The sequence below is a fragment of the Cygnus atratus genome, chromosome 2 (assembly GCF_013377495.2).
Source record: "Cygnus atratus isolate AKBS03 ecotype Queensland, Australia chromosome 2, CAtr_DNAZoo_HiC_assembly, whole genome shotgun sequence".
Lineage (NCBI taxonomy): Eukaryota > Metazoa > Chordata > Aves > Anseriformes > Anatidae > Cygnus > Cygnus atratus.
Window position 1 is genome coordinate 106,965,579 of NC_066363.1, and position 26,282 is coordinate 106,991,860.

The 26,282-nt window shown below is 38.3% G+C and overlaps 1 protein-coding gene across 5 annotated transcripts in view; it reads right to left on the bottom strand.

The window, feature by feature from the left end:
- Nucleotides 1-26,282, bottom strand: part of PTPRM (protein tyrosine phosphatase receptor type M) — a 476,211-nt gene that overhangs the window by 15,821 nt on the left and 434,108 nt on the right. For all 5 annotated transcript variants that reach the window (XM_050708960.1, XM_035564162.2, XM_035564160.2 and 2 more), the window contains 5 exons: nt 18,895-18,992; nt 5,716-5,832; nt 1,388-1,542; nt 968-1,103; nt 166-315 (listed from right to left, as the gene is read on the bottom strand). In XM_050708960.1, the coding sequence (XP_050564917.1) occupies nt 166-315; nt 968-1,103; nt 1,388-1,542; nt 5,716-5,832; nt 18,895-18,992 (656 nt within the window). The remainder of the gene's footprint in view (nt 1-165; nt 316-967; nt 1,104-1,387; nt 1,543-5,715; nt 5,833-18,894; nt 18,993-26,282) is intronic.

Below are 26,282 nucleotides of genomic sequence, written 5' to 3' on the forward strand. Positions count from 1 at the left end.
TATGATTTAGCATAGTTCAATAGCAATTAGTGACAAGTTATCTTTCCTTTTTTGTGGTCTTTCCCCCCCAGGGTTGGTCTCAAATTCACTTGGTTATAAGTCAGCACTTAAGTCTTTAGTATAGCTGAAAAGTATAGCTTCTATGCACTGCTAGCCACAACTTACCCTAAATTCCTCTTTGATCTGGCTGGAGTTAGTCTGAGGATCCAGTTTATTCATTTCATAATAAACAGACCTAACTTGAGAAGCTGGAATAGATGTGTCCCCACAAAGACAGGCTTCCAGGATAGCATCATGGATAAATACATATTGTTCCTGGTAAAGCAATTAAAATAATTACTGACAAAGAGAGAATATGCTATTAGTAATTCGGTAAATAAAAAGTAACAACTAATATGGTTGGCCCATTAATTCTTACTGACTTTACAGGCGCTGAAGCAAGACCAGAAAGAACAACAGCAATTCATAAAACTTTATCGCACTCATTTAGAAATGAATAGAGAAGGATTGACTGAAACCCTTTACAATTACAAACAGAAGTGCAGTAATGTAATGAACTTGGACTGTTTCTGGTTTCCTCACTCTGTTGCACAGTTCTGTAAGTACTATTACATAACTGAGCCTCAACAAAATGTACTCCAGAATGAATCCTCTCTGGAGAGAAACCCTCTAGAGTTTCCTTTTTTTATTATAATATAATAATTTAAACCTGTTTTTTAAAACCATCTATTTTTTAAAACATTTTTAAAACTTTTTTTTTTTTTAAACACCTTGAATGCAGCATAAATGTGCCCTGGTTTGGACAGAAATTCTTCAGATTTATGTGTGAACTATTTTCCTTTATGTGATTGAATAAACTACCTTCTGGATAGTGCTTACCACAAACATACCATAGTGCTCTAGTTTTATGGCCTAGAATAATAATTTTTATTGCAAAATGTAAGGCAATATTCTAGATTAACAATACCTCTGTTTGCACCATGTTGACTCTCCGAGATCGAAGCTCTCTCACACAATTGTATATGTCTACAACACCTTCTCTTTCTGCCATATCTAGCATGATGTCAATAACAATGAAGCATCCAGTTCTGCCAGCACCAGCACTAAGTAAAAGAAGAGTACAGTTAATGTTCAGCTGTCTATTGGAAAACGTTAAGTGTCAGGGTTCACCTTGCAGGTATTTGACCAGTGGGATTACTGCTGAAATCAGGCCTTGCATTCAGCCACTTGCAGGGTTTCAGAATCAGTTTTACCATTGTTTTATACTTCAGGCATTAAGTTATTTTGAGTAGAGTGGCTTCAGCAACCTGTGTGGGGATCGCATAGCACAAGAGAAGCAGAAGTATGTTCTGAGACAACACATCGGACGGATTTCTGCTGTGCCTACCTGCAGTGAACAACCAGAGGTCCAGCGTTTGGTGGGCTCTTGGATTTGACCTGCCGTACAAATCCCAGCAGGCCTGTTGCATGGTACGGTACACCGTGGTCTGGCCAGCCAGTGAAGTGAAATTGCCGAATTTCTCGAATCTCATGAGCACCTCTCTGTTGAAAAGGCAAGGGTTGAAAAAGAAAAACAAGCTGGAACGTGTAAGAAATTGGACAAGAGACATCATAAGAATGTAACTTTTAAAGCTTGAGCCTTGCTGAGAAACATCCACCCCCCACCAATACCCATATCTGTACAAGACTGTTGGAGAGCTTTCTGATAGCTGGAAAGCAAGTTCAAAGGCTACATATCAACTGATTTCAAAGCCTTACAAGAAAATGGAGTGATTTATCACTAGATTGTTCAGAAAATTCTAGCAATGAGATTGAGGCTCATCTCTATATTTAAGCACTAGCTTGCTTTGAAAACTGTAACCTTAAGATGCACGCCATGATCAACAAACAGGTCAACAGCAAGGCCATGAACATTTAGCACAGATGAATTTTTTTCCCCACTGCACTCCACGGGAGTTTTGCTGCTGACTTCAGGGAACCAGAATTTCAGCATAATTTTCCTTATCTTTTGTCTCCTTCATTGTTCTGAAAGAAACAGTTGAATAGTAAAGAAAACCTTTTTGCACCTCCAGTCATAGGGGCTGCATTTGTAGACCTCCACATGCTCACTCTGCAAGTGATTTACCACAGTCTACAAGGATATGGATATGGTGAGACAGGTATGAATGAGGAGCCGATCGTATAAGTGATTTCCCATGTGAATTTCTGGAGCAGTCTGGATATTAAAGGTGTGTATGCTAAGTATGATTTTCTTAGTGCTTGCATTTCCCCTTCCCCCTCTAAAAATGTAGCTGCCGGTATTTCATTCTCATTAGAAATCTACAGATCAGAGGCCATCATACATATTTCATAAGCAAACAGCAAAATTATGACATATCATCTCTAGGCTGGACTAAATGTCAATGATATTAATAACCAGTGGCTTATACTTTTTCTTCTTAAAGATCTATTTCCTGTCTTGATCTGGTTTGCATATAAAAGGTCTAATTTTCTTTGTGTAATAAAGTAATATAAACTCCCTAATTTATTGCTAGTATGCAAGCTGAAAGAGTTGGGGATTTTCAATGGCTGAGAAATTTTGGCCATGCCAGTGCTACTTGAGTGGAGTTAGCTGTGGTGTATTTTGGAGCCTTGACAGCTCAGACTGGGCATCTGGTCAGAGTAGGGGTCTGCTCATTCTCACGTCTCATGGTAACAGTGGCACAGAAAAGCCAGCAAGGGAGAAGACAAAGAGAATGTGCAACACCGGTGTAGAATGAAGAGATCATGTCCTTGGAACAGAAATGGCCTTATATCCTAAAGAACAATTTTAAAACATACAAAAGCTCAGGAACAGACAAAGTAATTTGTATTTTAGGATTGGTTAACAAGCACATTCAAATACAATTTGGTCTCTGTATTCTGGGGATTTTAGTGTGTGTTATTTAACAAATTTTTTTTGCTGATGTAAGTATGGCCTCCAAGTCTGTAAATACCTGTGCATAGGTGAGCTATCCATGTCCCAAACACTTTTATATTGCCCACAACAACTGCCCACAGCCCCCCAAGAAACAAAGATCCCATACAAAAACCAACCAACCAACCAACCAAACAAACAAAAAAAAAAACAAAAAAAAGCCATGACATGGCTATATAAATCAAGGACTGAAAAGAATACCCTACTACAAAAATCTTCATGCTGTAGACAGTCTTGATTTTCAAGCAATTCACAAAATACAAAATGCCCATCCAAAATAATGTGCACAGCTGTTGCACAGATCAGAATATGTCCTGTGTGTCTTGTGCATTAGTTTTGAAAATGCTGTCTGTCACGTTGACTGCATTTTTGTCTATCATTGTTGGTAACGCTCAGCTACTTAGAAAAGATTTTGCATATAGGGTACTTTTATAATGAGTTTGCTTATTATACCTACAAAAGAATGATTTTCATGTCTGTAGCTTCCCTGCTGGTTTCAATACCCAAAATAGCAGCACAACTGCATGAATCATAAAAGCATATGCTCTGCTTGGAAAGATCATATTTTTCACTTTTTCTTTCAGCTGAAACAAACAGAAAATGGTGTACATTGCTAACAAACCCTAGGATGTTAAAAAATGTAGATCTTAATCCAACAAATACTTATGGTGCTGTTGTATGTTACTATTTGGGTAATTCATCTGAATTAACTGTTGTGCTGTAATTCCAAATGAACTGCTTATGTGCACAATGTAAAGAACATCTAGGAAGTGTTCCCCAGAATCGGAGTACAAACTCATGTTCAGTTTTCTTAGTATTATCCCCCTACTCCTCTATAATTACCAAATAGCTATTTGAAAAATAAAAATAAGAAAACCAATCAATTTATCTCCAAACTAATCAACTGAAATTGTATTTTAGAAGCAGGTATAAGAATGTCAATCCAAAAATATGAAAGGTGGTCAGAAGAGACCTCTGGAGGTCTCCAGTCCAACTTCCTGCTCAAAATGGGTCTTTGGCCAACGTTAGAACAGGCCATCAGTGGCTCTGTCTAGCTGAGCTCTGAAGACATACAAGAATGATGATTCCAAAACATTTCTGGGTAATTTGCACTGCACTACCCTCCTCCTGAAGTTAAAAAGTGTGAAAAAAATATGGAAAGCAAAATAAAAACAAATGTACTTTACTCAAACCACACTAACACTGCTTTCTGAGGCTTGCTAAAAAACTACCAACTATTAAAAAGCAGTGTCTTAGTGAAATCTTTTCAGATAGAGATTTTTTTTTTAAAGAAATAAAATGTTTAGTGTCTTTTATCTCTATCTGTTTTAATGCATTTATTCAAGACAGTTTGGTTACGATCAACTGTAAAATCCTTTAGGTCTTTTTTCCCAGTCCTAGTTAAGAAGTGAAAAGCTAACATCAAAGCATGGCTTAAAATTTGCAGAATAGAAATCAACGAGTGCCTCATCTACTTCAAAGTATAGCCACCCTTTCTCATCTATTTATTAAAAATATCTAAATGCAAGGAAACAACAGACTTGAGTGAATTCAATGTACAATATGTATAGTGGTAAACATGATACAATATTTCAGCTCATTCAAACTCCATAATTCTATTATCATTACCCTTGGGTTGCTGTATTGATGCATATTTAAGTATTAGATTGAAGAATAAAACAGGACAAAAACCTAATTCCTTTGTTACTGTGAATGTATGTATGTACAGAGACCCTGTTGGGCCATCTTGCTGGCAGTTTCATCTACCTGGCTGCAGGATTCTTTGATGCTAAAGATTAAGTTCTTCAGCACCACAACTGAATATTATTTCATCATTAGAGAGAAGCAGTATATCCCAGGTACTGCAATGAAATCAAAGGGAGTTTTCTAATATAGTTACTTGAAAGTTTACTCATGTAGACACTGAGGCAACACTACTTCAGTATGCCATCTGGAATACCAAGTCGTCTAAAGAGGCCATTTCCGCCTTGTTCTGCAACTCAGATATGTCTTGATACATACAATCAAAACACTTCTGTTCTTTAATGAAACTTGTAAATAAAAAGGCTGAATTGACACGAAATGCAAAATACTCTTCCACATGAAGTAACCCGGCTTGTTTTCACTTTCAGCAGGTACCCTATTTGTTATTTGTATATTGTCCATATATTATAAGCTGTTTGAGAGAGCTGTAAGATCTATGAAGCGTCAAACAAATACATGACATTATTCTAATAAATAGCAATACCAAATGCTGATTGGAACTGTACATAAAGATGGATTCTGCATTACAAATGAATTTGCCTCGAGGACATATTACTTTGTTTCAGAAACGTCTCACTGTTGGCCAGGAACACTCTGGTCCAACAGATCACCGTATTCACAACCACGGACTTCTGAATAATGGTGCATGTAGCCTCTGGTACAGACAGAAAATGATTGTGGTGAACATAAGATGGGAAAACAGCACGAATGTGTTTTAAAATTGATTGCTGGAAGGGAGGCTTCGATTTTTCCTACACAAGGAACATCACTTTTGTAACTCAGGCAGGGGCCAAGAGTGATGGAAAAACGCAGAGAAGTGGCTGCATTTAACGAAAAAAACAGTCTACCATAAGAGGGCGCTAGGCGTTTACCCAAAAAATAGCGACGGAAACAGGGATGTCAGTTAACAAATAGAACTTTCCCATGTTGAACATGTATCTAAGTTACTTAGGCAGATACCACAGTATTTAAGAAAAATGAATTTCGAAACTTACCTTTTCTACTGCAAATGTTCGAATCACATATTCAGCGAGGAGTTCTGTTTCTATTAGGGTAACTTTAATGTCTTTATATATCTCTGTGTCATCTGGCCAGTATTTGCAGCATTTAACCTTTAAAAAAATACAAATAAAATAATTAAGGATCATTTATTTTAGAAGGTTCATACTGAATCTGTTCTTTATTCTTTGCAGTGATTTATGTTTTAAAATACAATCATATGCAAAACAGTCACACTTTCTACATGTGGAAATGATTCATGTTTAAGGGACATTAGCTCATTTTTTAAGACAGCATTTTTGTGTTGCAGGTGAGATTTGTGCTGCGATTATTAAAGTACGGTGAATTTGTACTGCGCACAAGAAATACTTATACTGTGCATAACTCAGATACAGAAACTGTTAATTTCCCATGCTTTCCAACTGAGGGTGTGTCGAGGGTGCACATGTAGAGGGACGACTACCAGAAGAAGCATTTTTCCCCATCTCTGGTTTTTGATTTGTTTCAAAAATACCTCATGCCTTCTAAAATGAAAATGTGTTTTTAAGAAAGGAAGGATCTCCTCTACCATCAGAGAAGTATCTGTTTGCTCAGCTTAAATTTCCGAAGGACCTGTTGAGAGGTCAAATGGCAAAACTCAACACATGATGTCAAGAGATGAGTTTTATGTCTGGGCTTTAAAACCAATTTGCTAGATGACCCCAAACACTGTTGGTGGGATTCATCTCACTTAGCTCAAATTAGAAGGAGTAGGATGAATGCCTTCTAGAGGTGCCTTTATTTTTGTTAACTATGAGAAGAGTCTAGTCAACTGCCTTAGCCTAGGTGTTTGGCTTGATGGCTAATATTAGGTGAGATGACCCCCTTTCCCACATACTGATTTCAGTTGGTTTCTGGAGCTGTGTGCTCTTGGCAATCTTATCCTGGGATATGGAGATCACAGAATCACAGAATCACAGAATGGTTTGGGTTGGAAGGGACCTTAAAGACCATCTAATTCCAACGCCCCTGTCATGGGTAGGGACACCTCCCACTAGACCAGGTTGCCCAAAGCCCCATCCAGCCTGGCCTTGAACACCTCCAGGGATGGGGCATCCACAGCTTCTCTGGGCAGCCTGTGCCAGTGCTTCAGCACCCTCTGAGTAAGGAATTTCTTCTTTGTATCTAATCTAAAACTACCTTTTTTTAGTTTAAAATCATTGCCCCTCATCCTATCACTCCACTCCCTGACAAAAAGTCCCTCTCCAGCTTTGGTACTGGAAGGCTGCTATAAGGTCTCCCTGGAGCCTTCTCCTCTCCAGGCTGAACAATCCCAGCTCCCTCAGCCTGTCTTTGTAAGAGAGGTGCTCCAGCCCTCTGATCATCTTCATGGCCCTCCTCTGGACTCGGTCTAATAGGTCCATGTCCTCCTTGTGCTGGGGGCCCTAGAGCTGAACACAGTGCTCCAGGTGGGGTCTTACAAGAGCAGAGCAGAGGGGGAGAATCACCTCCCTTGAGCTGCTGGCCATGTTTCTTTTGATGCAGCCTAGGATATGGTTGGCTTTCTGGGCTGCAAACGCACACTGCTGTCTCATATTCAGTTTTTCATCCACCAATACCTGCAACTCCATGTCACAGATGGAAAGAAGGTGGCTTTTACAAAATGTATTTAAGATTTTCTGTGCCCTGGTGTGGTCTAGATGAGATGAACTTCACAATATTTAGCATATTCAAAAAGGAAACATGGATTGTGTTATTGTTTAAAGTGGGTAGTTGTGGGGATTGTGTATTTCAATGCAGTTAGCTGACACAGTTAAGAATATTCTTCTCCTTCTCATTTGGGTGGACAAGGTGGTGGGTGGGGAAGCTAACACATTGCTTTCTTATCTGTTTTATTCTGCTGTATCACGGTAATAGATATGTTATCATCACTGCACCTGGCCATTGTCCAGTAGTGCAGTATGGGCTAGGAGTAGCATCTGTTACACATCTGCTGCGTGCAGCGTTTTCCCTCTCTTTCTCACCGAAGGGAAAATTTAAAACTGATCTTTCAATACATGTAAATCCACAGGTTTGCTTAAATATACACTTAAATTTGTTGGGTCAAAACACAAACTTCAAATTTTGAATGGAAAACTGGCACAAGAAAACAAAAAATTAAACTTCACAACTGTTAGAACATTTCTCAAACCCCTTTTCATGCCAAAATATTCAGATTATTATCATGCTTAGTCATGAGTAGAAGGTAAAACTGAAGTATGTACATATAAGCATAGTGAAAATTGTAAACCATGATTCAAATGATTTATTTATACCAAATCCAGGTTCAGTATATAAAGGATTATGCAGCCGAACCTTGTCCTATCAGGCAGAGGAAAGTGCTTTATCACAAATAGTTTCTAGTGACATAGCTGATCACCACCTATAACCCTTCTCTAGTGTCTGGACAGCAAACAGGCAACATCAGCTGATAACCTCAGAAGTCTGTCAGGGCAAAGTAGTTCTGACCCTTTTTCTGACTCGTTAGCAGGATAAAATTTAAATCCAAATAAAACTGTGTGAAGGGATAGAAGAACACAACCCCACATCAGGATCCTTCCCAGGTAAAAAGAGTTCAGCACAACGCTCTGGTTGTGAGGCCTGGCTCTCAGCCACAGAACTGCACAAGCATCCTAACAGCTTATTCCTGCTTACAGAGCTGATGGAAAGCTCCTTGAGAGCAGATCTGAAGTTCAGGCAGCTATGAGCAGGTTTTTATTTATTTCTCTATGTTTGTCTTCAGACCCAGTAACCACATTAGTATTGGCTACAATAAATAAATAAATAAATAAATGTTTTTTCTTCACATTTCATCTGGTATTCAGCACAGTTGCAGGACAATTTGCAAACACCAGGTTATACAATTGCCTTCCATAGGGAGAGGCTTGAAGGTGGGACACTGGAAAAGTCTTCACGGGGCTCAGCACTTCTGTACCAAGGGCAAGGTGCTCCCTCCACCACGCTCACCGGCACAAAACCAGGCAGGGCATCAGTTTGCAGAAGATGGTTTCCATCAGCCAAGGCCCCTTGGCACACTGAGGGACAATCCCTAAACCTCAGGATTGCTGGCAAATGTGTGTTCACCTCCAAAGCACATCTACCAGCGATAAGCAATGAATAACCATTTTAAAAGCATTAAATGTTGCTGCAAGCAGTTTCGTAGCTGCTACTGCTATCTATTGTTGCATCTACTTGGTATTTATTCAGATCTTATCCTGTTTAGACGTATTTCCAAAAACTCTCCGATGGAAGCTAAGTGAAACACATTGAATGCTCATTGTTTTGTTTGTATTGTTAAAAGAATCCAGACAATTGGCATTGTTCAAATCCCTTAGGCCAGCAAACTGAGCCTTTACGGTCACTGTCGGGAACTCTCTGAAATGGGGCTTTCCCACCTACGACTAAAGGTGAGTTTTTTTACTCTGCATGCAGAATAAGGCCACTCATACTGCCTCTGGCCTGGAGCAGCCCACCGAGCACCCCATCTCTGGAGCCAATTTCCTCTTCCTGCCTGCTCAATTATCCTTTCCATAGGTGGAACATGAACCACGCAAACACGGCCAACACACGTACGGAGGAAACAGCTGCTGCGGTGATCCTGGTAACAGCACTACTCATCAGCACGTCTTTCTGTTGCTAACTTTAGCCTTGTTTCTTTCTGATGGGTGCCTGCCATCCTCAAACAATTCCAGTTTAGTAAAATAAACAATCAGGGGAAAGAAAAAACACCCTGGCTGAATTAAATTGCTCAGCCTTGAAGGAAAACATGCCTGTTTCTAACTTGGTAAGTCTAGACAGTCTGGATTATGACTAAGAACTGGGAACATTTGGAAAGACCAATTTAGAAAAGCACAGTAGTCCCCACCTTCTTATGCCTCAACTGCTGGATTTGTTTCCCCTTTTTTTAAATTTTATTTAAGATGATCCAATGGAATAATTAGGGAAGCACTGGGGGGATGTTGCACAGAAGTTATAGCCTCGTTCAGCTTGTGCCCGTAGGGGATATTATACTCTGCAGCACAGGGGATTTGGGGCACGGAGCAGACTGGAGCAGAGCAGAAGGATCCATGACAACACAATTTCCTGAAAACTCTCCCAAGTGGAATAGGGGCTGTAACAGCTGTGGGAAAGGTGCCAGAGCCGCAGTCGTAGCCACAGACCAACACTAACTGATTCACTCACTGTGAGGAAAAAAACAACAACTTTTTTCTTCCCCCCTTTTTTTTAAAAAAAAAAAAATTGAGCTTTTTTCCTACTTTTGGTTTTGGCTCTTGTTCTGCAATGCTGCTGCACGTGCTGTGCTTTAGACATGGGAACTCTATGGACTCCTGATGAGCCAAAAGTTAAGTAAATGCTTAAAGACCAGCTTCCTATCCCCTCCAGGGCTTCTCAGATAAATACGAAAGGGTCTTAAAGAAAGACGTAGATTAAATAGTGTAAACTGAAATAACACTTATAAATGTTTATTGGACCAGGGCTTTTGTTTGTACAAGGGAAGACAATTGCAACAAAATAGAATATGGTTTTATTCATCAAGTATGAGAAACATTGCTGGCAACATGTGTTTGTTCATTTTTTCTTTTTAGCACAGCTTTAGCTACTGTGTCTTGATGAATCTCTTTCCCTTTTTATAAACATTTGGTACATATTTTACAAAAAAACTACTAACAGAAGGTTTAGCTAAATAATTGATACATGAATCCAAAACTGAATATTAAATGCATTAGATATTTTTTTCCACACAGTTGCTATCATAACAGTAAATACCAGCCACAAAGTAGAAAACATAATTTTGAAATCTCATCTGAGCAGAACTATAATTGAGAGTTTGTTCAGATACACCCCACATTTACATCCTAACATGTTGCCAAAAAATACAGATGTTCATCACAAGATGAGATAAAAAGGGTGATTGCCAGAGACATAATGAAAATGCTCTGATTTAATCTATTCATCCCAAGGTACACTGTCCAATTGTTCCAAACATGTTTATTTTACTAATAATTTAAGAAATTTGGAGAATATGATTATCTTCTTTGACCTGCCCTCCCTCTCCCAAATCCCCCAGCAAAATTGTCTAATGTGAGAAAATAAGAATTAAAAATGAAGGTGGAAAGTTGTTCTTGCTGCTTCTAAATATAACAAACAATGCAGGCAGTAGATAGATAACGAACACAAATTGTGACTTCCGAAGCTCTATACTTAGCCATTTGGCAATGTGACACATCTAGCTAGAGGCAGTATGAAAGCCAGGACAGTAATTCATTTACTTAAAGGTTTGGAATAGGAGGAATATTACAGAATTAATATGTGAGCTAGCTGTGAAATATACTTTGTAGTTCCTACAGAACGGTTTAAATAACAGTGATTATTCAAAGTTTCCAATTTCCTTTGATTCTGAAATATTCTTAGCAAAAAGGTGGTATAACTGGCTATGCACTGCATGGATTGTCATTAGTGAAGAGCAGTATTATATATTCTAATTTAAAATTAATCCCAGACTAAGTAATGATGATAAGTCAGACATAAATTTTGAAGTGAAACCTCTAGGATATAAAATGAAATAGCCAACCAAGCTCACTGTTGAAAACTTTTAACAGGTTTTGCAGATATAACTAAGATAACTTCATATACTTTTATTTGGCTGACTTGAAATAAAAGAATATCCAAAAATTGAAAGTATTTTTATTTAAATACTTTTCAAACAAAAGCGTATTGTGATTAAGAACATTTTATTAGTTATAAAACCATCTTTGACAGAAGATAAAATCCAGTCCTTTTTTTCATTTTCTTTGTTTGCTTTTGAACAGGTCAGTTAATTGATCTATACCTCATTTTACACTTTTCTAAAATGAGGTATGGAAGAGTATTGTGAAATACAAACTTTAGGATACTGTTCTGCACTGTCAGATGAATGGGTCTGTATAAAGGCAGACAAAAGTCTTTCTGTGGTTCACGACTCCCAGAGGGTAAGAGATCTCTATGAATTTTACTAGCTCAGTCTAATTTCTTCCAGTGATGACTCAGAGCTGATATCATTCTCTACCTTCTGCTGCACTGTGTCACCCAAGCACTGCAACCCTAGGTTGCCTAGTGGATGCACTCTCATTCAGCTTCTGCCCAGGATAGTTGGCTGTCGGGACATGCCCAGCTGTAGCAATACACTTGGTGCTTTCCACCTGGGGGGATCAATGCAATCCATTTGTTCTTAAAAATCACATGTACTGTTAGTATACCATCAGCCTCACAGCTTGGATTAGGTAAAATTAAGATGACAAGCTGATGGCATGGCCGTACTTTGGCCATCAAACAGAAATAGTCTGGGAGAATTGCTTTAGGGTAAAGGTGACCCAAGGTACAGCTGTTTGTAGCGTTCCTGCCTTTGTAGCTAGTAAAATGGAAGAACATGATTGCCCCTATTTCATTGCTTATGTTTAGGCAATTGTCTCCGACTATTTATTAAAAAAGGTTGTAAATTAGTGCACTTTAGTACAGCCCTAGAGGAAAAAAGGCTGAGCACAGAGCATGTGAGAAATGTAGTCTCATGCCAAGACGAAGAATTATCTGGAGCTTCTCAAGCTTGTCTTAATCCCTTACACAACTGTGAAATCATGGGCATATTGCTCAGATCCTGTGCTCCAAGGACCTGATGTGCCTGCATTGAGCATAACAGCCCGTGCACTGAATCATGCTTCCGTTCCAAGGACAAAATCATGCCATAAGTTGAGCTACAGAGCACCACTGAGTTAGCTGGTTGCCTTCTGGCTCCAAAACTTGATCATCTGATGTCAAGTTAGAAAGCTCTACGTGCTGCTTTATGGAGCACAGTAAAACCGTGTTGGCGTCTCTAGGATACTTCTTCCTTCACAGAGAGACTAAGAGATCAATTTCATGAGACTACTGACTTCAGCAGACCCGCAGTGATGAAGCCATTTTGTTAGCCACGGCGTTTCAAAGTGGAACTTTAAGACCTATTTGCAAACTGTACTTTTACTTGCATTCTATACCTTTGCAGTACTTCAGCAGCTAGCCCAACAAGGGGTCCGTGCATTTGTGTATCCTTAAACCACTTTTATTTATTTCGCAAAATGAATCATCTCAATTGAACTAAGGAGCGCTGAGATATTAATCTTCATTGATGAGTATTCTCTGAAGTATAGCTTTTACTGGAAACAAGAGAAGGTATGTCTGCTGTGAGTGACACGGGACAGTGCTGAACACTTGTACGTTGATGTCCTGTTTGATAATATTAACATTGCTAATCTAGGGACATCTTTATTAAGTGATTATAGAGTCCTTCCTTCTCTTTCCTGGAAAACAACAGCCAATTTTTATTTATTTATTAATTTTTCCCGAAGGGTTCCTCCCCTGCAGCACACAAAGGAATAATGCCAACTTGGTATTTCTGGTTAGAGGTCTAGAAAGCTGAAATCTGTTTTTGACTACTAGAAGGGTTCACTGACTTGGAAGATTAACAATAGTTTCAAATTACAATTGTTTACTTTCTTATCATTCATACTCTGTAATGCTACAGCCTCTACTGTATCCAACAACAGATACTGGAATTACAGTGAAAGCAAAAGTAAAACAAAATGACTGAACATATATGTATGAAAAGAACAGGTCCCAGATTTTCTGGATAAACATGATTAAGAATTAAAATATCTCTATATGGGGAAGGACAGTATTTATTGTTTTTTGAAGCTGACACTAGCATTACGTAGAGGTAGGGAAGGGTTTAATGCAGAAAGCTTTCTCCCTCTCATGTACAAAACATGTTTTCTTTCTTTCAGGAGAAAAGTTTAAATGAAATCTTAGTCACCAGTATGCTAACAAACTCTTTGGCACATTTCCTAAGGAGCACTAATGTCAGTATCTTGAAGTAACACCAATGTTGGTAATTTGGCTTATCACATTTAGAGGCAGTTTCAATTATATGGAGTGTTCTTCCATTTATACTAAACACAAACATGCTGTTTGTGGGACGTGTTAGAGAGCTGCTCTGTTTCACCTCTGTGATATCTTTCTAATGGGTGATCTGAATCTTAAATACAGTTTGAGTTTACCTTTGTTCATTAGATGGTTATTCTGCATGAAGATTCTCAAAACTTTAAAGTACGTAACTGTGAGCTTCATAATAGGTTTGTTTCAAAATAACCCTGTTTTATTCTAAGAACAGGAGGCAAGTCCATGGGAAATTTCATACAGTGCTACTATTTGTGTTGATGGAGTTTCCTATGAATTTATTGTTTGGTTATAGCAATATGTTTTCAGTGAGAAGTCTTTGGACAGGACTTTACTTGACAAATTTTCTTGGATGTCTGAGAAATAGACCACCAGGAAGATCTGAGGAAGACTCGGTTCAAGATGAAGAGTTCTGGATTTTGTTTGTTGAGGAAACATATTGGTATTTCTTTTAGAAATGTCTCTTGAGTGCTGACCAAGGTTGCACATCCTGAGTACTCCAGGCCCAAGCACAGGCATGTATGACTGCTGAGGACTGGGCCCACGCAGATTCTTTCCTTTGAAGAATGACTCTTCTGATTTTATCTTACAAAAAAGAACATTTTTTTTTAAACCAGCGAGCAGTAAGGAGATGCTCCCTCTCTGTCAGCTGCTCCATTTTACTCCTTTATGGGTGTTTTCACTGTCATGTAGACCTCCACATGTTTTAAGCATGAAGAATCAGAGCCATCAACATTTTTGCAGCAAAGCTGATGAAAGTGCCAGTCAAACAAGCAAACAACCAGCTAAGCCACCAACTTTTGGCATTCTTTCTTTTTCTCTGTGCAGATACAGCCCTGATGGCTCCTGGGAAGGGAAAGTCACCCAAGAGGAGTGTGAGATGGCTATTGGGAAAGCACAACACTCCTCAGAGATAAGATGGTGGTGAGAGGCTGTTTTGGTAGTGCTAAGCCATGTGTGCAGGAGTACAGACTATTTGCCATCCCATGGCTGACCTTCATTCCCCTGTTTGCCTCAAATCCATTCTGTAGTTGTCAACCTTGCCCCCTTTCAAAAAAAGGGTCTTTTGTGTGCTTATTAACACTATTAGCACTGGCTGTTTTCTAATTCTGGATAATAATTGTGAAACTCTAATTACTGTAATTATGATGCTCCTGGGGTGAGGTTTTATTTTTTATAATCATTTCTAGTGATTTTTTGTAAATACTTCGTTATATTAAAAGCATGATAGACAATCATGAGTCCTAGCAGTGCATTTATATATCAACCACCTCCACTAAGTTTCATCAGTGCATTTCACCATTTATTAATCAGATATTACTAAATTCCTCCTGCCTCAAGCAAAAACAAGGAGTGGGAGAGAAAGTGACTACTGACAAATGATAAATGATGTGACATGCCAAGTTTGATTCCGCCAACCAAGTATCACTACCAGCCTAAGAAGAGCAAAGATGGAAGTGACAGCAAGATGACACAACTGAATATATTCTAAATCCAATGTAACTCTTTAAGGAGGAAAGAAAAATTTCTACGTGTACAAACACTGAAACATTTCAAGAAGCAACCTGAGACTTTGGCCAGTACATAAAGACTTTGATCCAGTTCCCATTGCTTCCCAAAGAAGGATCCAGCTATAAGAGCAGTCTCTTGGAATAAACTAGATGTTCTCATGTGTCTTTTGTTGGGAAACCAAACATACCTGTGCTGGTTGGATAAAAAGTTTCATTTCTTCTACAATAATCCACCATACTATGCTAAACATCTCAGAAAAAGATGTCTGAAATTACACTCCTATCTTCAGTTGTTCCATCACTTAGTAGCAGGAGCACGGAAGTCTCTTGCATTATTGTAAACTAAAACACAACTTTTTTTTTTTTTTTAAATGGCCTATGGTCACATTGATTTATTTTTATGAGTCTTGTTCTTGCTTTTTAACTGTTAGTCTGTGGTTTGGAAAATGTTAATTCTTGTATTAAAATATAGGTATATTATACCACTAATTACTTGTCATGCTTTTCTTCATTGAGAGAGGAAAGTTGTTGACCCCAGCATGAAGAAGACAGAGACTTTTTATCTCTGTCTTACAAGGGTTGCCTACTTATTCATTTTTCTGTAAAAGTTCTTAAGTCAACTTAGACCAATCTTAACTAAAAACCACTTCATCAGCTGTTATCAAAGAACTGTTCATGCAACTCAGCAATGATTTTTCTAAATGACTGTGAGACCTCATTTAGATTTTTAATAAACAGTCACATTCTAATGAGGTCTTCATAAAACTGACTAAATATGTTTAGAAATCATTAGCTTAAATTACCAGTACAAAAGTCTCCTTAGGGAGCCCTGCAGATTTTGTGATAAGACTTCTGGCAGATGGATTGGTATAACAGCACAAGTGAGTTCTGAATTTCCACACAAGCAGTGTAAATGTGAGTGACTGGGTAACAGGCTACTAGATAAAGAGCTAAATGTCCCTCAGGTGGGTTCATTAAAGAGAGAAAACAATCAAAACACATTTCCGTGCCATTTAAATACCAGGTGCACAGCAGTCTGCAGGTGCCAGAAACACTGACAAGGGTCCCTTGCTGGAACACACAAGAGCTTAAAGGGATGCATGGTTTTGACAAGTATGCCTCAGATAATGACAGATATTGGCAGATGTACCCAGACCCTGCTGGAGGGTAATGCAGGGACTGAGTCATTTGCAGCAGGTGCTTGCATTAGGGGACAGCCTCATGGTGATTCCTCTATCCGCAATTAAAACAGTCCTGATGCATAATGCTCCAGGGCAAGAAGCAAGTTCCTAGCACTGATTTAATGACTACCCAGCCAGTCTTGGTAAACAAATACACATACGCCCCCTCAATGATTAATTCATGAAGGACATACATTGTGTGGCAAACATGTTAAATAGATATTCCTCTTTTCTGAAAACATAAAGGAATTTTCCTCCTTGACTTACACTGGGCAAGAATTTAAAAAAATATATAAAATAATAAGCCCCTATAAATCTTAGACCAGCAACAACACTTGAAATAGAAAACCTCAAGGTCAGGAAGGTTACAAGATTTGCCCTGCAGGAATGCTACCAAAAAGCCCATTAAAATCATTACTAATCAAGGTGGCACAGAGCTTGTGTTTGGGACTGAGGGAGAGATGGTGTGTTAGTAATATGCCTCCTTGTTGCTGATGGTTCCCACGCTGGGAGTGGGACAGAAGCACCAAGAGGGAAGTGACTGTGTTGTTTTGTGGCTCATATGATCTCATTTCCATTAAAAGCTCATTTTAATTTCTGCTGTCTTATCTCACCTATGTTGGCCTCCAGAGAAAGCAAGAACAAAGTCATTTCTACCACTGTCAGAAACAAGAAAGCTGCAGATCGGTATCCCACTAGGACTCTTGCACCCTGAAGAAATCTCCACGGTGGCACAAACTGTTGCTTGCTGCTAAGGGAATGTGCGACGTAACTAAATGTTGTGAGTGGAGGCCACAGTGCTGGCACCAAGGCTGGCACCTCCCTGGGTGACACCTGACAGGTCATGTTAATTGATGCTTTCAGATATGGACTTCAGGAAAACAGTATGTGGTTTCACGTACTATGCTATGTTTGTTCTAAGGTTTGTTCATCCATCCCCTAAGAGCATCATTTTTTGCATGCTTAGTTATTTATGAATGTGTATAAAGCTTTAACAAATTTGTTGGAGAATTTTCTATTTGTACAGATTCATCCATTTTGAACTGATATATGACCACCCAACTATTTCTCCCATCCTTTTCAATCAAGGGACTGAATGTTTAAAGCAGCCTCCATGATCCTTTTTTGTCTCTGCAATTAGTTGTACACATGTTCCTGCAGCAGGTGTTAATTGCTGTCACAAATCCTACTTTTTTAAAAATACATAAAAATAATTGCACCTGATCTGTTGGCAGGCTTGGTCACACAGATATCTAAATGTTAGGGTTTATAGTAGCAATCAACCAAGGACATAAAGAAGAATAAATTGAGTTTGTAAAACTGGACTTGTTAAAAAGGAGACAAGATACAGCCCTTTGTCTCTCACTACATAAAGAGTGCTCTCTCTCCTGGTGCAAACACCACAGGGCAGAGGGATATCAGCCACTCCTCCATTGTGAAATTAAAAACACATCTCAAAACCATGTGGCTCACACCAAGATACGTGCACTTGACTTCTTATTTCAATGTTTCAATTTACAATAATGCAGTAGTTGCAATAAAAGCAATGACTTTTTTTTTGTCACCAAAAAAAAGAAGACTAAGACTTAGAAAACTAAGACATCACGCATAGACGAAGTAGTAAATTAAGACTTAGTTATTGATGGTTGTAAAAAAACAAAGAAAATGGTTCAATTCAATACTTGTTGAAAACAAAATTAGCCATAATAACTTGAGTAGGAGACCTTCTTTAGACATTATCAAACAAAGTAAGAAAAGTACACATTATCAACCAGGTAACTCAAGCTTTCCTTTGCTACTCAGGTCCTGAAGAAGACCTTCTGGTCAACAGATTTAGTAGAACAGAATAGCAGAATAGCTCAGTTGGAAGGGACCTTCAAACACCATATAGTCCAACTGCCCAATCACTTCAGGGCTAGCCAAAAGATAAAGCATATTACTGAGGGCATTATCCAAATGCCCCTTGAACGCTGAGTACTGTGTACAAATGAGTAAAGCTAATCTCTTCAGTTTAGTCTGTAAGTGAATGCCCAAACAAACCAGATTGATTTAGACTAGGATACTGTGAAAGAAATGTAATTTCATAGGTTAAATACTTTTTAAAGAAATCTGTCCCAGAATTACTCTCCCTCTTTACCCACCCTTAAAAAATAGGTGACTCCATACCTTGCCCCGTAATCAATTCCCTGGTTTCCTTTAACAGAAATAGTATGTCTGAGATATACACAAAGATATGACACTGTCCCTCTTTGGCAGTCTTTGCAGACTCTGCTGTACAGAGTGCAACTTTATCAGTTACTTTTTCATTGTGTTAATGTTTTCAAAGCCAAGCATCCAAAGCGTGCTTAAAAGTAATTGATAATGAACCTCTTAGTAGAGGCAGTCATAAATATTTTGTGTGCCTTACTCAGTATATAAGCGTCTTGTTGGTCTGCTATTTAATTTCCAAAAGCAAACACCTTGGAAGTCTTTCATCTTTTTAAGTACAAAAATCACTTACCCTTCCCACTTCTACGAGATTAGTAACCATGATTATGCTGGCTGTGTTCTCATGCCATACCATTCTCCAGAAGTCATATATTGTCTCCTGCATTGGTCCTGAAACAATAAATCAAAGGAAAGGTTACTTTCTGAAAGTCTCATGATTGGAAGCTTGTCTCTGGGGAAGCTTGAGAAATCATGGTTATCCACATATATTCATATCACTATCATCATATTTCTCATTTAGGGTCAATTTCCTTTCTGTCATCTCACCTATCTGCATTTAAGTATTTTTCTCCTGAAATAGTGCTCTGAAAGAAAGTTAGTTCTCCAACATCCAGGTATTTATCTCCGTAATACCCCAATGTGGAATTATAAAAAATGGATAACATTACTCTTTCTCTTAACAATTGGATGATAACCTAGGGAAGGTGTATTTGGAATGAAATGAGCCACAATGGACTATGTGGCCTTTCCCGGTTTCTAATATTTTTCTTAGTATACACTATCCATCAAATTACCCCAGCTCCTAAATTGTACTTCCTGAAGTGAGACAGAAGTTATAGTTTCTTGCTACTGTATATCACTTTGCAAAGCAGCAGGGAAAGTGGTAAAGAACCCTTGTGTGTCATGGCAGTGATGTCCTCTGCTGTACTCTCAGAGAAAAATGTCTCTGAACAATCTGAGCTCTTCCATAGACACAGGGCTTCTTTTAACATCATGCTGAGACTGGCCACCAGCCCACAGGAGCACAGGAAATGTCAGTGACAGAAATGTAAAATACTGAGAACAAGCACAGCTTTCACATGTGCCTGGTCCTGTCTGTTTCTAGCCCACGTGTCTATGTGACGCCCTACATGTCTACGTGATGTTCACTGTGCCACCCTGATTTGAAACCATTGGTTTAAAATCACTGGGCCAATAAAAATAATCAAAAGCAAAACACTATCAAGTACTACAAAGTTAACATCCATGTTGAATCCATGACTGAACTGCCATATTGCAGTAAGCAATTAGCTTCTCATTTAGAGAAATGCCTTAAATCAATTCATTGGAGGACAAATAGATAATGTACTGGCAATAAATGTTCCTCAAGTGAAGAAACCAACACTTGTAAAGCGTTACAAAACCTTACATTGACAGATCGGGGTAGTTTGGTATCCAAGTTTTGTTACTTTGGTTTCCATTTGAAAATACAGCTTTTACTCTGAAAGTCAGGTATTGACTGAACTATGTAATAATATTATAAGCAAGTAAAACCCAATTCATCAGGCCATTAACATAATTGTCATGTAACTTAGAGAGCAAGTTTAAGAAAAAGGATGGTAATAGTTTAAAACTTGTGAATTTTTATAAAACATTTTGATTTTCAGCAATTTCAAAGCATATTATCATCCACAATTTGCACTGACCATTTAAAAATGTTCTGTATTCTCCCTCTTACTTAATTCCTCTGTTTTTAAAAACACTGCATAAGTAGTTAGTTTCACTGTTTTCCCTAAAGTCGGTCAACTTGTCTTTTGTTTGTTTTGGTAGTTCACATAACAGGAGAAAAAGCCAGTTAAAACAATAGGAAGCTATGCCTGTTGGAACAGAATAAATGTCAGAAGCCACAGAGTAGAAATAACAGCAGAATCTAAAAATACAGTTTCTGAAATTACTAGACTCAAGCTGGTGTTGTGACTGCAAAACCTGAGACTATTTAAACAAAACAAAACAAACCATAGAAGAGCTGATATTTTTGAGAGATTTCATTTGCAAATATGACAGATTTAAGTCACTCTCCACCATGTGGAAATCTACAATAAGTATTTTACTTCTACATCAGTGTCCTGGATGTGCAATACGGAAGTTGTCCAAGCACAGTTTTGGATGATACAGTAAGATAATTAATATACATCATAATGAATGTTTAGCTTGCTTGTGTTTCAATAATGTAGGATTCAATATAGCTTTCTTGGCAATTCAAGTCACAGCAGCATTACAAAGGTTTTGGACCAACCTCTCCTACAGGTAGAAGGAAGGAGCCTATTTTACTCACTGTAGGAAAATGCTGTCTCTGCACAGCTCTTTCCTTCCTCTCAAATCTCAAAAAATATATTCAGCAGAATTACTATTGCTGTCACCTTTGAAGGAATGTAGCTAAAAATAGGATTAGGGAGAGGCAATTTTCCACAGAGTAATGTCCTGGAAGGAGTCTGCAAGTTCATGACACATTGCTAAGATTATTTAAGCTTGATTAAGGACAAAAAATAACAACACAAGGGCTTCAAGAATCCTGATTCACGGCCTGGTTTAATGGAGAAAATCTAAATGGCTCCACTGCATTCTGTCACCACAGAATTATGTGATGTTCAAAGATTGTTCATCTGAATATGTTTTTCACAAAGCTACAAGAAAGGTGAAAAAAAAAATCCTGTCCACACAGCCCTGTTATTTTCGTCATGCAAGAAGCCAGAATCCTTCAGAAACTAAGGGACAATGTAGCAAGTTTCTCTGTGTATTATTTCAGACAGTTTTCTTCCCTACTGATTCATTTGAGAGAGATGGTTGGGCCCTACTTCGTAAAGTCAGTTCTTTCTGACAGCTCTGGGATAACTGGCAACAATCATTCCTGATTTTTTTCCTCCACAATCAACATAATTTGTCTTGTGATTTAAAGATTCTTACATTTCAGATCCTTAAGTCACAAATCACAACAGGTCAGAGATGCTAAATAGTACTTTCTTCCTAAATATTTTGAGTTTGTCATTCTTCAGAAAGAAAATAATAATAATAATAAATTATGAGAGAAATACATCATAAGAAAGAAGTAATACACTTTTCAGGCCAGAGAAAAAGCTGGGCTCTGACAAGTCTTTCAAGTTTGATTCCAAGTGTTCTTCTAGAATGTCCTGTTCTGCAGTGCTGAGTATGCTCTTCTCAACCTTACTATCCAAATGATAAGACAATGATAATTAAAAGTGCTTGACAGGATTTCCCGCTTTCCTCAAGTATTTTCGAGTGTTTTTCTTGCTTTTTCTCTCCAATTCTTGTATCTAGCCTCCAAACTTCTTTGACATTCAGGACACTGAAAGGAAAAAAAATACCCAAAAACCTACCTTAAAGTCTCAGAAAGTAATTCTTTTCCACCCCATTTTTCTTTTCTTCTTGACATTTTTCAAATTATTTTCTGACATATGAATAAATTATTACTTGTCTCCAGCCAGTATTGAAAAGCATTAGAGGCTCTAGGTAGGGCTGGAGGATTTATTGTCATGAAGAACTGAACAATTTGATTCCAGAGACTCATGGTAGGGAGAAAAAGAGCCTATGATTGTTCTAAGCATCAGCTTAACGGATGTGCACAATAGGCAGGAAGGTTATTCTCAGCAGTTGCCCTCTTGCGGGAGGAAAAGGTCTGAGGAGAAGGTACTGCGCTGCTAAACAGTGAGCCTGTGGCATACCCCATTAGCTACACAATATAGTAGTTGGTATCAAAGATTGCTGCTGTGAAAAAAGAAATCAACAACATACTGCCTCCTGAAGATGAAAAGCAAAGGAAAATAAGAAAAAGAAATAAACCTTGCAACCCCCCAGCTAATTAAATGCATTATCGAAAAAAACTCAAAAGAAATGATCAGTGGAATATATCACAACCCTTAGCTGTATTACTAGTAGTTGTTAGTTGCTGCTGTGGGAATGTCAACATATTAGGAAATGGAAAATCACACAGTTTCTAAGAATGGATTAAACTCTTAAGAAGCTGCTTCTGTACAGAGAGCTTTCTGGATCCTCCTTCTGCTTGTTGTTGTGAGACCCAGTTCCAACAACTGGCATTACTACTGGGATATGTGATCACTTTGAACATTAAAAACCACCCTAGAATACAGAAAAATAGTGTAAACATGTAGGAAAAAAAAGCTAACACACGAAGATAGAAGTAAAACCTGGACCCTGAAATGTCCCCAACACTTACTCAGACTGGGGCTTGTAAATCTATGGGCAATTTTTCATTTGCTACAAAGGCAAGCAACTTAATGAACAAATAGGTTCTAAAACCGTTTTGCAGCACAGAATGTTAAATCCACAACAAAATGGTTGGTACTTCTAATACCAAATTCATTGATAGTAGCTGTTAGAGCTAGAAACATGCAGAAAATGAACAGATACCTGTAAGCTCCAAAGGCTCCCCCAGGGCAGTGCCTGGGCAGTGGCAGCCACTAGCATGTGATGATAGAGGCAATGGACTAACAAGATGCAAGACTTCTATCTGCAGCAGCAAAAGCTGATCCTTGACAAAGAGTGCAATAAACCTCCTTCCAGTGAGTACGAGGTTGTAAAATGGACCCCTCTCCTAGTGGTTACTGCAGTTTCCAGGAGCAATGAGCACTGTGTTCACTTCTTACCGAAGCATAACTTGCTCCTTGCCACTGTGACTGCCTACAACCTTGGCACTCAAGGACAACAGTGAATATGCATGCATAGAGGGAGTTGCATTTTAGCCCTCATTTTTTATGGTCCCTTCAAAATGAACATGGGGTGCAATAATTTTTTTTCTTATTAACAAATATGGTTGTGTGGCAAAAAAAGCCCAAAAGCAATGATTAATTTTGAAAATACACTGTCAAAAAACTGCAAGCCCATTATGTAGCAGAATTCACTCAACATACTTATGAAAGAGTAAAACAAAAGACAAATAAACAAACAAAAAAAATACTGGGAAAACACAGCGCAAGCTAATAGATTAAAAAGTTGAAGAATGTTCTTTTTCCTAATGAACCCATTTAAATGGGACAAACTAACTGTTAGTATAATAACTTACTGAGAATTTCACAGCAGGAAGCAAAATTACAGGGTTACTAATGCTCTGCCAGTCCAGTGATCTGATTATCTGTAAGCACATGCTATTTGCTTTTGTAACCATGCTAGAATTTGGAGTTAAGAGCAGAACTCCCTTTCAGAAAAAAAAAAAAAAAGTTATGTAAAATACTGCAGTTAAATGTTATTTTACACTATAAATATCACTGACTGCAGGCAAGGGTACATCTCTCTTACCTGAAATACTTTTTTTCTCTACTGAGTAAGGCAACATGCCCAACATTTTATCAACAGGAATTTATAGGCACATTATTATGTGACCATGTAGTCATGAGCACTCAGCTCTATCAGTCTCTCAGTTACCTTGTAAGACATTCTTCAGTGGTCAGCAGCTCTAAAAACATGGACACTCTTTTATGTGACCAGGTTTAGACTAAGGTGCATTAGATTAGGTCTCACTTTTTCATATATATATATATATATATAAAAATTAAAAAAAAAAAAAAGTCTTGGTCTTTCTAAAATAGCCAGCATACCAGAAAGAAAAGTTATAGATTCTGGTTGTGCTGATTTAGTCAAAACAATCACACCAACTAGCGAGATAAAAAGCTCATTCAGTCTTTTTTTTTTTTTTTGTAATTGCAGAACCACTGCTGTGCAGCTGTATGCTGGGGTCATTTCTGCTCTCCCCAAATGAGCTAGTTTCTGAATGGAAGATACTCAGTTGCTGATAATCTGATTTGTCGAGCACAGTCTTTACCATATGCTTGTTAAATACATATGCTATCAAGTATTTAACTTTTACTCACCCTTCCAGGAGTTCCTAAGGGCTTAGTGCCTCCATGGAGGCCAGTGAAGGCCAGAACAAATCTCTACTACCCAAACTTAAAAACTCAGGCAGTGATCATGCAGTCTTTCTGGAATAGCTTTTCTCAAAGTACGTTTAGACGTTTGTTCTCTACCATAAGAGATACACTTCAGTTGACTTAATTACTTTTAAATGCTTCAACAGGAGTATGTTTTTATAGGCACAGTACATATGCTTCTACCAATACTCTGGATAATTTTAAGGTCTGAGATAAAACGGTGGTTGAGATATCACTAAACCCTGTGGGTCCAACACTCATCAATAGCTACCAAAGGCATACAGATCAGTGCTTAGTATTTTAAGGTGCCAATAAAATTATGACAAAAAAGAATCAGGTCATATAACCTTCTAATGCTTTAATTAGTATCCTTGCCAGTCTGCTCAAGAAACCAAAGCAGGGGAGAGGGTAAAAAGTATCCCAATGCAACACATCTATTCACCTTCAGTGAAGTCTCCTATAGGCCTGCCACTGTAAAAATTAGCATAGAAAAAGGCAACAGACATTTGTACTGGCTGAACTTGGCCATAAATGCTTCAGTGTTATTTATTAATTGCCAGTTTCTAGCCGCCATACTTCAGTATTAATTTTTATTTGTCACTTCTGCATATCCCAGCCCCACACATTTTGTGCACTGGAGAACCTCAATGAAATTAAACAAAACCCTGTAATGAGCTGAAGAAACACAATCTTGCTTTAATGACTTTATTTGATTTATAGTGTTGATGCAGACTGTGATGGTATACGAAATGCACTTTCTAATTTTAGCCTTACAAATATTAATTATCAGGTAATCTTCAGCAGGGGCTATATTGTAATTATACAGCTATGCTGGCCTTCCTGATAAATCCTTCCTGGAAATCTCTCTTGCCTTGGAAAAATACAAATAAACAAAGCTGCAGATGAGCTTTCAACAAAGTTGGTACCCATTAAGTATGCTAAGCCAGCAGGCTGCCCAAGCAAGGAAGCCTGAGGCAACAGTTACTCTTACGTGATGCATGGAAAAAACCTCCCTCTCCGTTTTAGGCCTTATTTTAGCTGATTCCTCCTCCACGGTGGCAAATTCAGAGATGGGGCAGAAAGAAGCCACTTGTTTGTAGAGGCAGTAATTTACTGATACTTAGGTTGCAAAGAACACCACTTGGTAAGCAACACATTTACCAGAACTTTAATAATAAACAACAACATGTTTAGTTGCTCCTAACACCAGCTGTAAACCCACACTTCAGAATATAACGTGTATATCAATCACATGCACTACCTATATTTGAGTCGTAGCTAGTCCTCTGTTTCTCTTTTTTTTTTTTGTCTTTTTTTGGCCCTTTGTAATGATACTACCTTACAATCCAAAGAAAGAGAACAGTAGACAGACACAGTATTCCACAGTAAGCCACCTCAGCTAGACTCAGGCGGGTTAATCAGGACTGAGCTATGAATTTAAAATGTGTTTTTCATGATTTCCTCACCTTAGATGGATTGTCAATAGGAAACAGATCTGACTGAATCTTGTTAGCTTGACATTTCAGGAAAACACTGCTCATAAAGCAAGCTGAAATACTTTATTGGGACAAATCCTGCCCAATACAGCTACTGGCAATGTAGATGCTTTCTACTGTATCCTTCTTTCAGAAAAATACAGCCTTCTCTCATTATCAGCTAAGGGACAGCACAGTGAATAGTAATTGGCTGATTTTCAAGCACAAACTAAGTGCTACCTGCTTCCAGCCAGCCAGTCAGCAAG